The sequence below is a fragment of the Dendrobium catenatum genome, unplaced genomic scaffold (assembly GCF_001605985.2).
Source record: "Dendrobium catenatum unplaced genomic scaffold, ASM160598v2 fragScaff_scaffold_1676, whole genome shotgun sequence".
NCBI lineage: Eukaryota > Viridiplantae > Streptophyta > Magnoliopsida > Asparagales > Orchidaceae > Dendrobium > Dendrobium catenatum.
The window spans coordinates 2,264,758-2,278,955 of record NW_021320138.1 but is presented as its reverse complement, the minus strand read 5'-3'; the positions used below and the strand labels follow the sequence as shown (position 1 = coordinate 2,278,955).

At 34.7% G+C, this 14,198-nt stretch overlaps 1 protein-coding gene across 1 annotated transcript; it reads right to left on the bottom strand.

Moving 5' to 3' along the window:
- Positions 1-253: 253 nt before the first annotated feature.
- Positions 254-13,706, bottom strand: LOC110096846 (E3 ubiquitin-protein ligase HAKAI homolog). Its single transcript, XM_020822970.2, has 2 exons — positions 13,396-13,706; positions 254-334 (listed from the first exon to the last, which is right to left on the bottom strand). The coding sequence occupies exons 1-2, from the start codon at positions 13,660-13,662 to the stop codon at positions 272-274; spliced, it is 330 nt and encodes a 109-aa protein (XP_020678629.1). The 5' UTR covers positions 13,663-13,706; the 3' UTR covers positions 254-271.
- Between the last annotated feature and the right edge of the window lie 492 nt (positions 13,707-14,198).

Genomic DNA, 14,198 nt, shown 5'->3' with positions numbered 1-14,198 from the left:
ATAAGAAAGTTTATTTACACAATGTCAGTTCAACGTTCTATCCTTATCTTGTTTTAGAGGGAGATCTTAATTGATAACAAATAGCTGCATAAAAAAAGAAAAGGCATTGTACTATTAAGTGTAGCTTACGTAATGGAACGCCATAACAATTTATCAACAAAGGAATGAAATTAGCTTCCCAAAAGCTTCTCAAGCATCTAAAATGCTCATTGCAAGATAGACCAGGTGTAGCTTTGAGTTCGATATCTAAGAAGGAAAAGTGAAAGAAAGCTTACAGGTAACAGCTAGGATCACTCCGAGCACAAGCTAAACAAAAAGCATGTTCACAAGGGATCTGCAAAGAACAAAAGAAGAATAAAAAAAAAAAAGATGTTTAAAAAAAATCTAAAGTAGATCCAAGAACTAGTTATGATGAAATATCTAGAATAAATAATGACTACTTGGAGTTGCATATTTCTAATTCCCTCTTTCTTATCATGATATTCTGTAAAGGCGGCTACTTTTCTAAGTTTACCTTATAAATAAAATGTCAGCTTCTCACTGGTTACCACTGGGCAAGAGCAAAAATATCTACATACCATGCTCTCATTTACAAGTTTACAGGTATTTCATTGAGTGCAGAGGATCACTGAAGTACTGCGAGTTGACTCAGAAACCGAAAGCCGGAACCCCATTTATCAGCATGATTGCTGAATAAGATGAGCATAACTTAGAGCCAGCTTGATTTTTGTTCATTTCAACATATATATTATTAATATTAATATATTAAAATGTGATATAGTACATTAAAAGAATTCATATCAAATAGAGCTCCTAAAATGATATTTACATTGACTTTTTATTAATTTCAGCATTTATGTATTTATTACCATATCTAATATTATGTAATTTAAATTTTTATAGCATGATGGTAATATGTGAACTCAAGAAGTAATTAGGATGATATTAGGGTGGACATTATCATTGCATTAAAAGGAGTGAGCATGTGTCAAAGTTTGTGTGCGCACGGGCTATGCAAAGAAGATTCAGCTAAAAAAGACAAATGAAAGGGCCATCCTTGGGCCATCCGGGATGATCCCGCTTGAAGGAGCACGTACCGAATGATTTCCCCATGCCAAGGGATGTGCAACGGAGGGTCAAACACATGTTAGAAGTGTTCCAAGAAACTACCAACATCGGCCAAAAATCAAGTAGCATGCTCCTAAAATTAAGGAACAAACATCTCCTCTTGGTTTTAACCACCAACAACTCTCTCTCCGCCTTTGGATTATATTTACTACCATGTGATAAATCTTTTCTTTTTTTTAATCACGTCATAATTCTTAAAAAAGATGTAAGCCTTTATAAGAGACAGCTTTTGGATGAATTAAGACTGAAAGAAAGAGTATATCCTCTTGTGGATGCGGCTTGGTGGATGAATCATTGTGTCTTTGTATGTATTGTCCTTTCGTGTTGATGATTAATTGTTATTTAGTTTTCTAGTGTTGTCTTGTTTTGCTAGTCCAATTATATGGACATATTCACCTCCATCTCTAGCAATCACTTCCCTTTCATCTCCGCAAATTAATCCTCATAATACTACCTTATGTTTTTTCTAAGTAAATACATAACCTGGTTTCACCAAATGTCCTCCACAAGTCTCATCTCCTGTTAACTCCACCCATCAAATTATAGATCACATCATCATATATTCACCTCTTCCCAAATCTCCCACAATAGAGGTTTAATCATCATCCCACTCTTTATATAAATCACCAACTAATAGAGAAGTTCTTGGGTTCCACCACTTATGCTCCACAGCCACCCTCATTCCAACATCTTCAACAAAGGCCAACACTCACCCCAAACAAGACTTCGTCGAGCCTTTTTTCTACCGCAAAGCACCAAATTAATTCACATTCAAGATTCCCTTTTGGCCTCCCATAATTCCACCTCCACCAGAGCACTTCTACAATCATCGCCACCATAAGAGTCTTTCATCCTCATTCCAGCTCTTTTATCACATCAAAAAGGTTAGATAACTACAATCATTCAACCCTAGGGCCCACTCATATCAAAATGTGTATACATATATGAATTATGACCTCATGCATTGCAATATTATAAAGAATAGGGTAGTAGAATGCCAAAGAGACAGTTTTTCATGATAATAACTTGGATTATTTTCATTGGAAGAGCGTTGGCCACACCAAGATTATTGGATAGCTTAGAGGCGTCTAGCATGATTGGTTGTGGTTTTAAGGTGTTGTCCATAAATGTCATTCCAACTTTCCTAAAAATGAGTATTAGATTTATCACCAAAATGGCATGACAAATGCAGTAAAATCTCATGCACACAAATTAATAATCATATCACTAACAAGAGCAATACATCAAGCATGAAGATCATCTTCGTCAACAACATTTCAAAACTCAAAGCACTAGATTCTTCATCAAACTTGGTGAGCCCTTTTTGATGGATCACCAACATGTGCTCCAAATTAAGAGTCACTCCACTTATCTCCAACCCTTCTCCCCACCCCTTGTATAGATAAAATGTGATGAAAATCAAGTCAAATCCCATTCCAAAAGTGCTTCGTCAATCGACCCATGGAAGAAATTGAAGATACAATTTAGAACCATCTCCTTTCTTATTTGAACTAGCTGACAACCTTCATGAATACAACAACAACAACAACAACATCATAGCATTAACACAATTTCTTAAAGGATTCATGTCATTATTGTTCGACAAGTTTTACGCTGGCTGTCGACTTCCTAACGCAACCCTCCACTTTTCTCATCCAGGACTTGGGACCTGACAACCTTCATGAATATTGCATGTATTTTATTTTAACCTCTATTTATGTATCCCCAATATAACTTTCAATCACGGAGTGAATGAATGAGAATTCTGATTATTTGGTTGCAATTGTGGTGATAATTTGGTGGCTTCATCTTAGAGGACTTAAGGTGAGTTATCTGCTTATCTCCTGCACCAATTTTACTCTTTTCCATTTCAATCAACCCCTCTCCTACAAACCTAGCAGCTTCCCCCCTCTCTCCCCTCCTTTTTGATGCAAGCAAAAATTTGGAAAAGACCCAAATTTTTGCAAGCAGAAACAAAACACCTTCCTAGGATAAAGAAAAGATACTAAGACACTCTTGAAATAACAAAAAAAAAAACTTTCTAACATATAAAAAGGACACTTACAACTTTTAACACTTACAAACATGAACACAAACAACACCTAAACTTGCTTTCTTGGATTGAGAAGAATGAGACAATTGGAGTGGTCACATGCGGAAAGAAGAAATAGATAAGAGGCCGAGACGAAAGAGGACAAGCTCGCAAGCTTTCCTAGAAGAGGAGTAGAAGAGGTGGAACAAGCTCGCAAGCCTTTCCAAGGAAACCCGCAGGTTTTTCTTTGGTAATCCAAAAATTACTTCATCATAACATTCTTTTTTTATTCACAAGACACGTTATATTTATAGGAGAAAAAGGGCAGCCAAACAGCCCAAAATTCCCTCATTTAAACCCATTAAATTCAAGTAAATGGAAGGCCAAAAGTCATTCCAGATTAGCACCCAAACAGCCATACAAAAAGGCAGTTTAGGGAGCTGAAACAGCAGATAAAGGGAGCTAAAACAGCAGCCAAAAGGCAACACAGAAACCAGGTAAAGCAGCCACGGGAAAGCAGCCAAAAAGGCAGCACAGGAACTGGAAGCAACACCCAGCAAAGAGAGAAGGAACAGCTCACAAGAAACAGCACCAGGGAAGATCTGAAGGGGCAGCATAGGGACCGGAACTAGCAAGCAGGGGAGCCGAACCAAGAGGGTAAACCGAAGAGACCAAGGGAAGGGCCCCCCTTTTGCCTACATCAACTTTAGTAGACACCTCAAATATTCCCCAAGTGACAGCCGTCATTACTATACCAAACCATGAGTCCACCAACTATTAGCCTCCCTCTCCCACAAACCAAAAAGCAATTTCTATACACTATTCAAAACCCTAACAAACCTCAATCAACTCATTATCCGCTCTCATAACATTATCAAACATAGAATCTTTTCAAAAAATTATTGGCCAAGCCCTCTTCCCCTCCAAACTAGAGCCCACCTGTCCTTATAAGGCTTTGTTTGGGACGGCTTTTTTATTGCTTTCTAAAACGGAGTTTTAGTACAAAAATAAAAAATTTTATACTAAAACTCCGTTTTAGAAAACAGTAAAAAAGCCGTCCCAAACGAAGCCTAAATCCACAAAAATTAATCTCTCACCTACCCACCACTCAACCACCCTTCCCAAACATCAATCCTAGCTTTCACCAACATTCCGAGCCCTCCTATCCTTATAAATCCACAAAAATTAATCCCTCACCTACCCACCTCTAAACCACCATTTCCAAGCATCAATCCTAGCTTTCAACAACATTTCCAACTATCGACATAACACAAAAGGCACTCATGAGTAAACCATCAACTTTTCCCCTAAGATCCCACCCACCACCACCCATCAAAGGGTTAAAGGGTGATTTCTTCCAAGATTCAAAGAACCTCGGAGATAGAATGCAAGGATGATCACAAGGCATAAAGAAAAAAACCAAACTCCTTCATCGATAGGCATCCTCAAATAGATGACCTAATCTCCACTAGTGGATAACCTATGCACTGCTCGGTTTTAGACTCATATGTAGTGGCAGTTTATTTTTTGCAAAGAAATGCAAGAATAATACAGGTTATTACTCACCTACCCACCACTAAACCTACCACATCCACTTTTACTTGAGAATTCCTATATAGCGAGGTGTATTTGATACGAAGTAGAAAAACATTCAACCAAATCAATGAACCATAAGAGAAATTGGGAAGAAGAATGCACCAAAAATCTTTTTATTTTAGAAAATATGAAAAAGAACAATACAAGATACAATAGATCATCAAAGAAGCAACACTATTGGAGAACCCGGGGGTAAATTAGAGAGGAAGCTCCGGCTCTCCCAAATCTCTAGCTGGCGGCTAGAGCCCTCACAACATAAGAACAAATTAAATTTAACAAACAAATAACATATCCTAACCCCAGGGTAAATCATTAAAGCAAACAATAAACAGTAAAATACCAAAAAAGTCCTCCCCTAATTTACTCCCAAATCGGTCATATTTCCTTAATTATTTCTCACCCAAATCAGCCCTCAAATCTATCTTCTTCAATTAGGAAACAATTTCTAATTAATCCCCTATAAATTGGCACCCAAATCAGCCCTCTTCAGTTAGGAAATATTATCTAATTAACCCCCTCCAAATCAGCCCCCAAAAATATCATCTTCAATTAGGAAACATCTTCTAATTAATTCTATCTAAATCAGCCTCTTTCCCTTAATAAAATCTTCCTAATTCCCTCCGAAATCTAATTCAAATAAGCCATCTTTTCTTAAATAAACTTTCCTAATAATTTTTAAATTTCTCCTCCTTAAATAGTGAATATTGCTTCCCCTGGGCCCCACAAGGTGTCCCCCCCCGGCATATTAGCATTAGCATTCCACTTCAAAAACAGCCTTACCTGGTTTTTCTTATATTATTGTTCATTTTGATTCACAAATATACACATATTTATAAACATTCTTGAAAGTTGTTGTTAAACAAGCATTTGAATATTCGAGAAAATTCTACATGCTGCATTTATCGCACATGTTATTGCATTAAAAATCTTTTGATTGAAAAGTATATCCATTGCATTAGATATTGCAATCAAGCTACCAAAATATATGCCCCTAGATGAAATTAAGGAAAAGGAACTCCATAAAATTATTGAGGACTTGTGAACCAATACTGAAAACTAATCCACAAGAATTGATGATAAATTTTAAATCTTATAAAACATGATAGAAGATATAGGAATCAACTGCAACTTTTCATAGTAAGAATCAAACTCCAACTACAAACTTAATTTTCCTACTAATCATAGAGATGAAAATATTAATTGGAAAGTATAGAGAAAAGACACCAGCCTAGAATTAATATTACGGCTTATAATGATCCTTGCTACAAAATATAAAATAGATGCCCCAACTTTTGCTGGCGCTTATAATCTAATAAAATTCTTATAGATTGGCTAAAATAAATTGATAAATTCTTTAAGTGGTATGATATGGATGATTATCAAAGAGTTAATTTGGTAAAAATAAAATAATTGGACATGCTAAAATTTTGTTAGAATGATATTATTGTAAAAGAACAAAAAAATGGTAGCATTACCCTAACCTAAAATAAAATGATAGAAATGCTGATTAATAAATATTGTCCTCAACATGATAATAAAAAGTAACATTGCCAACACTTGACTTAAAAGACAAGAAAATATACAAGTTACTGAATACTTATACACATTTAATGAATTGCTTGTTGGGATCAACTGAACTGATAATGATTGATAAATAGCCTATAAAATTGTAACTGAGTTTAGAAATAAAATTATTAATGAAGTTGAGCTACTAGATCTACAAACTTTTCAATGTCTTGATTGAAATGCAATAAAAAAACTAATTCTAAGCATAAAAAGTCCTACTACTTTTGTTTCCAATCTTAGACCTACTATAGCATCCTCCGTATTTGCTAGTGTTTCCCACCCCTAGGGCTTCAATTGACACACCCACCAGGAATATTGAGGATATTGTTTTATTTAAGTCTCAAATCTACGAAGGTACAAATTTTGTATTATAGATTATTTTGAGGAAGTGAAATAATAAGTAGATGACTTACTTAAATGAATTTGTTCAGGATGGCCTTCGTCCCTGGACTCCAAAGAAGAATTTTACTTTTGGAGAATATATGTTGATAGTAGGATCATTAACAAGATCACCAGTAAGAATTTATTTCATATATCTGAACTAGTTGATATGCTTCATTTAGTTCTTGTCTAAAATTCTTCTCCAAAATAGATTTAATAAAGTGATTACCATAAAATTAGAATCAACTCTAGCTAAGAATGAAAAAAAATGCATATGAAAATAAATATTTGTTTTTGGATAGTCAAACAATCTTAGTGCAATTATGAGGTTGATGAATACAATTTTAAATCCATTAATAGAAAAAAAAATGTCTGTTTATTTTGATAATGTCTAGCTTTTAGTTCTCATGAAATAAAATATTAGGAGCATTTGAAACTAATCCTGAAAACTCTATGATATGAAAAGCTATTTATCAAACTTACGAAATGCTCTATCTTGTAAAAAAAGGTCAACTTTTTGAGGATAATTATATCTACTAATAACTTCAAACAAATCCTTCAAAAATAAAAGCAATAATTGATTGGCCTACACGTAAAGAATTTTGTAATGTTAGAAGCATTTATCAATTGATCACATTTTTTAGATTTATTACATATAATGCAACATCATGATGGCTCATATTACTAATATTTGGAAAAAAGAACAAATTTTCTTGGACATCAATTGCTTTTAAACTTTTCGCTCAAATTTACTTTTTAATGGCATCCACAAGTCCTCACATCTTTTGAGATTACCTTATTTTTCAAAAGCAATTTGAGGTTGCTTGTGATGTGTCATGGATACGTATTGGTCTTGTTAACTCATTAAAATTATCCTATTACATCCTTTGGTAAAAAACTAAAGGAAGCTAAGCAATACTATTCTACGTATAATAAAGAATTTTATGCCATAATTCAACCTTTAAAGCACTGAAGACAATACTTGTTGCATAGTGAATTTATTCTGAATTCTGATCACATGCACTTACATTCATTAATACAAAGAAAATTAAATAATAAGCATGTCAAATGAGTAAAAATTTTACAAGATTTCTCTTTTGTGCTGGAAGATAAGCTAGGAATAAAAAGTAAACATGCTTATGCTCTATCTCATGTTTTTCAGTTATTTCATCTTTATAGTTTAAAATTTCTAGAATTGCTAAAATAAAAGATTATTCACTTTGTCTAAATTAGAACATTTTTAACAATGATCATCCAACAAGCCCATTTCTTTCTGAAGTCCATTTTGTAATAAATGACCATCTGTATCAAGAAAATAATTTTGTATAGTTAGACTTTTCTTTACAGACTTTGATTTTTAGCTAAACTCTTGTGAGATTGCTGGACATTATGAAATAAAATAAAATAAAAAATGTGATGAAAAATATTTTCTATTGGTCTTTAGAGAAATAAGCATATACATTTATTGAGAGGTTTGATGGAGAAGTATACAGAGAATAAGGTGGATCTATATATGATATTTATTGATTTAGAAAAGTATATGATAAAATTCCAGGAAAGGTGCTAATGGAGAGTTCTAACAAAACGAGTTAATAATGCTTATATTCAAGTCATTAAGGATATGAACGCAGGAGCTGTTAGTTGTATTCAAACACAAGGTCATTTGACCAAGTATTTTCTATTTCAATTGGATTACATCAAGGATCAACTTTAAGGCCATATCTTTTTACTTTAGTCATGGATGTTCTTACTAGACATTTGCAAGAGGATGCACTTGGTTTACGCTTTTTATTGATGATATTCTTCTTATTGATAATACTAGAGAGGGAGCAGTAGGAAAACTTGAATTATGGATGTCAACCTTAGAGTCTAAAGGTTTCATTTGAGTAGATTTAAAACTAAACACGTGGAGTGTAATTTTAGTAGTGATAGATCTAGTGGGGAGATAATGATTTTGGGCGATCAAGTCATTAAAAAGAGTACACATTTTAGGCATCTAGGATCTATAGATTAAAGTAATGGTGAAAAAGATAGGGATATTATTAGTAGAATTCAAGTTGGATGGTCGACGTGAAGAAATGCATCGGACCTGTTGTGTGATAGAAACGTACCCCCTCAAATTTAAGGGAAAAATTTTATAAGATGGTGGTGAGACTTGTAAAGCTTTATGGTGCAAAATGTTGGCCGTCAAAATAGAAGATGCTCAAGTGGATGAATGGCTTCACTCTTAGTGATACAATGTGAAACAAGTCTAGAGTAGCTCCAGTGGTAGATAAGATTAGAGAGAGGCAGTGGAAGATAAGATTAGAGAGAGGCACCTTAGATGGTTTGGTCACATTAAATGTCGGCCTTCCGATGACCCAATTAGATTTAGTCTATGTTAAGAAAGGTAGAGTTAGACCTAAAACAACTTAGTTATAAAGTATTAGAAATGACCTTCTTTTATTAGATTTAAATGAGAATTTGACCCTTAACATGACACAATGGAGAAAAAGGATTCGTGTAGCCGACCCCACATAGTGGGTTAAAGATTTGATGTTGTTGTTGTTGATCTTCATAAAACAAAAAAGTTAATTGGATAGTTTCACACAATTAGTCTTGACTCCTGCAAAATGGCTATAACTACAAAACAACAATCTAATAAATGCAATATCCTTACAAAATGATCATGAGAAGACTTATCTACAAATTTTATCATAGGTTTACCTAGCCAAGGGGACATGTTAATAATTTGATTGTTGTTGATAGTTTTTTTAAGATGGCTCACTTTCTACTAGGTCAAAACTAATGATACTTTGCAAATTGATATTTTTCAAAGAAATTGTAAAAGTGCGGACACAAATGTTTTTATAGAGATATTTATCTTATTTTTGAAAAATAATACGAAAACTATTTAAAACTCAATTAATTTTTCATCGACAAATATATGACCAAATTTAAATTGTTAATAGAATATTGGGTAATTTTTTATGATATTTAGTGCATAAAAGTACTGGAACTTAGGATCTACATAAAGCCACTTCTAAATCTACCTACAACATTACAATTTCAAAAACAACAAAGATAACACCTTTTAAGATTGTTTATGAATATAATCAAAAAGGTATTGATCTAGCCAATGCGACATCACATTTTCTAATGTTGCATTTAAATTTGCACATCATTTTCACCATCAAGTAGATGTACAATAATAAATTTAAAAAAAATGATAAATATATTAAAGTTGTTAATCAAAAGCTTTTTAAGAGAATATAATGAGGGAGACAACATTCTAATTCACATTTATCAACAACATTACAAAACCACTAAATACAAAAAAACTACATGCAAGAGCTTGTGACTCATTCTAATTTTTTTGGAAATGTTTATTTTTTTAGGTTACCTTTTGACATATTCATTAATCATGTTTTTAATGTGAAAGATATTTTAACCTATTGAGGGATTGTAAAACCTATGGACTTGTAGAATAACCCTCTTTCAAGAAATCAAGATCATCAATTATAGGTGCCTCTTCATCCCAACTTCTTGAAACTTAAGGAATCATTTCAGATGAAGCTCTAGCAACTACAAACTCCACCACAGAATCTTAGTAAGGTGGAAGAATCAACTTCTTTCTCAAGAAATAAGGATGACTAAAAAAAACATGAAAAAGCTAACACCAAACCTCATGGTTGAATACGCTAATTTTAACTCTGCGATTTAGGACTTTTGTTATTCAATGGAGTCAATACAATACAACTTCATATGCACGGGCCAATGACTAGATCACAAACAAAAGCACTGTATCAAAACTTAAAGGTTATCTTCATCATTATTTCTAAATTCAAAGAAAACCTTGATAAAGCTTGGTTGACCCTCTTGGATGGATTACTAATAGGTGCTCCAAATCAACTATCATCCCACTTACCAAAATTACTTGGTCGATCACTTATCCCCTAGTACAAGCAACATGTAATTAAAAGCAAGTTCACTCTTTCCAAAAGTGTATGTTCGATCACCCCACAGAGGAAATTAAAGATGGCATGAAATTTGGAACCACTCAACATTCTAATTTGAACTAGTCGACCCCCTTCATGAATATTTTCATGTATTTTATATTTTAGTTCTATACATGTATCATTAATGTAACTTTGAATCATGGAATGAATGAATATGACTTGTTATTGCTCGGTTGCATTTATGGTAATAATGTAATGCTTCTCCTCTTTAAGTTTCTTTAGTGAAATCTTCAAGCTACCTTCGTGCTCTGTTTAAAATTGCGCAATAAGAGGCGCGCGCCTCTGCGCAATTCTGTCCAAAAGCGCCTCAAGGCGCACGCAATTTCGACACTGATTGAGGCGTACGCCACACCCTGTGTGAGGCGCGCCTCAATTGCGCAATTATGGGTGAGGTGTACGCCTCATCCAAATGGTCTTTCTTATACCCACTTACCCTTCCAAAGACCCACTTGCTCGGTACCGCTAGGTATATGCTCGGTTCAGCTAGGTATATGCTCGGTACAGCTAGGTATATGCTCGGTATAGCTAGGTATTTGCTCGGAACTTCAAAATTACTCTTACAATAAAATTTTGTCGAACCCCGCCAGGGGGAAGCGCCCCCTTGGACCCCCGGCAGTCCAGCATATTATTATATTCATCATCTTTAATAATAGTTGTTAGTGTTAGTCTACTTCTTCATATTCATGCTTATTATTTATGTTTTTGTGTTTTATTTTGCATTTGTGCTTTAGGAAATATGGTTAGGGGCAAGGAGAAGACAAATACGTCATTGCGGCGTGACCCTTCTTGAAAATATAGTGTGCAAGTTGATGTAGGAGGCGGCAATTTTCATTTAAACCTATATGCTTACAAATACATGCTAAAATCCTTAAATTTTAATTTACGCAATTCTGCATCCGTGAGGCTTACGCCTCAGACCGCCTCGAGGCTTACGCCTCGCCTCACGAACGAAACCGCCTCAAGGCTTATTTACGCAATTTTAAACCTTGCCTTCGTGTTTTATATTTATATTTATTTCTCTTGTGACCTTGCTGTCTCTTCCTCTTGCTCTAGCCCACTTTGGAAATATAGGTTTGTTGACCCAATCACATGCAGTAGAAAGTCAACAAACCCCACATAATACCATCAACCCATGCTGCCATTCAACCCCTCAAGACCACCCATCATAAGCTTTCACCGATAACCTAAGGTGTAGGTAAGTTTCCTTTTCTTTTTCTTTTTGTTTTATGGTATATGAAGGCACAATGCCAATGTGGCTTGGGAGCCAACCACTATGATATCATCCCTTAAGATGGAAGTCAAAGATAATTCGAGTGTTACCAAGTTGGGTGGAGAGACAAAGAGAGGATGGCATGGTATCAACAATGTTTAAATGTATGTCTTCAGCGTAGTTTGCTCTAGCATACAGGTTTGTATGCTGAAAACTCAAGCAAAATCCCTAAATCAGCCATGAATCATCATAGCTATATCCAAGCTTTCAATCATAATACACGCTCAGCCAAGTTGACATTAGCCTATGTATAGATATGTGTGTGTGTGTGTGTGTGTGTGTTTGTGTAACTTTTCTCTCACTCTGCCTATATATACTATAAAATGGGTGAGGTTATAATCTTAACACTAAATTTGAGTTGTATATTAGACTCTATACTTTACACCCAAGCAAATAAAAAAAAAAACCCTTGCATTTATTTTATAGACAATCAATAGTTCTACGTATTCATAATATATCAAATCTACCTTAATTTGCATTCTGAAAATAAATGAATTCAAAATTCTTGCAACCAAGGAGGCCCTAGAAAAAGATCTCATTAATACAATGGAGAGAAAAAAAAACAGTGCATTTTATAGAAACCACAACAGGAAGCATGGTAACCAAAGTTCCAAAATGTCACACAAAGAAGGGTTTTGTGCAAACAACAAAACTTCAAGAAGATGCATAAATGGCTCCTATCTCCTCCAATAACTACTTTCCCAAATAGCATTTTGAATTCAAAAATCAATAGGCAAAATAGAATTTTATCCAAATGCTTCAAATACCGCTAATATATCGGTCACTAATTCAATATCCCTAAATTTAGCCACTGACTGAATCCAATAAGCTTAATATCACCAGAGAAATCACTAGCAACGTCAAATCTTCCAACCTCAACTCAAACTAGAAGCCCAACCCTCGTTCCATTAAAAAAAAAAAAAACAGATAATAAATTTAAGTGGTATTTACAAACAGAACACTGACTTCTCACGTATTTACATAAGAAAAACATAATCGAACATCTCATTAAGCAATTCAGGCAAAAAAAATAACCTTTTTTTTAATAAAAAACATCACATATGCTGGTTTTGTTCGACAGAGGAAAGTTCTTAAGAGCTGGCCAGAATTGGGGAGAGAAAAGTCTCACCAACCAAATATCAATTCTCTCCAAATGCCCCAAATACAATTATGACGACAATCACGAGTTCAGTATCCCTCAAGCTAACCACTAACTGACTTCCAATAAACTTAATCTCACCACAGAAATTAATAGTAACAACAAATCGTCAAATCCCACAATAACACCCCAAATCCGAACCCTCGCACCTGAATAAAAAAAAAAACACCTAAACTAACATCTCGTTCTAGCAACAGATAAGCAAAATATCACCTTTTTAACAAAATCAACACACACAAGAGGGCTTCCAAAAGAGGGTTCTTACAAGGCGGCCATAAATGGCGATTGGGAAATCGCAGCGGACACACAAGTGAATCCTATCTCCAAGTTGGCGGCGCGATCTGCGGCCCATGTTGCGGCCGGAGGAAGCAAAAGCGGTGGTGAGGACACCTACGCTCTTCGCGACAGGAAGATCAGCAATCACGAGGTGTTCCGGGCACGCCACCGTCACCGTCTCCAGTGGCGGCGCGGATCTCGCCGGACCGCCGCCACCGTCCGACGACGGACCCTTACTCAGCCGGATCTGAAGCATTTTTTTCTCTTCGCGATCTCGTTTCTGTGTACTTTTTTTTTTTTTCACCGGGCTATCCGATTAAGGGCGGCTGTCCTTATAACATGGGGCTGTTTTGCTATTATTGGATTTAACAAATTTACCAAGTGCAAATATTAAAAATGTTAAGTGCTAACTTTTGAAGGTCATTCCATAATTTTTTTGCTTGTTATTATATTGTGCTTGAGAGGTTACAATGATGTATATGTATATCCTACTTTTATTCTAAAGAGGTCATTAGGAGTTTGAGATTCTAAGAGTCAAGGTGTTATAGAAACTCATGATGTACAGACCTCTCTTTTTAATTCTAATTTTTATTTATATCAATCAAAGATTTTTTCACCATTTCTTGTCAATTAGGTACTGTTCTGCAAAGACTTGAAATAAATCTATGTCCATCAATGTCTTGTTATAATAACTTGTGATCTTAAAGACAAAATGGTCATAGATTGCATTAATATGTATAGTGCATCTGTGGGGGACCATATGCATGGCCTAATTCAACATTAATTGATTAG

What these genes read in the sequence shown, in the direction of transcription:
- LOC110096846 (XM_020822970.2), bottom strand. Translation starts at nt 13,662, where the DNA reads ATGCTTCAGATCCGGCTGAGTAAGGGTCCGTCGTCGGACGGTGGCGGC. An exon ending in TCGCCATTTATGGCCGCCTT is followed by an intron (nt 335 to 13,395) that starts GTAAGAACCCTC and finishes TGTTCTTTGCAG; the next exon opens with ATCCCTTGTGAACATGCTTT.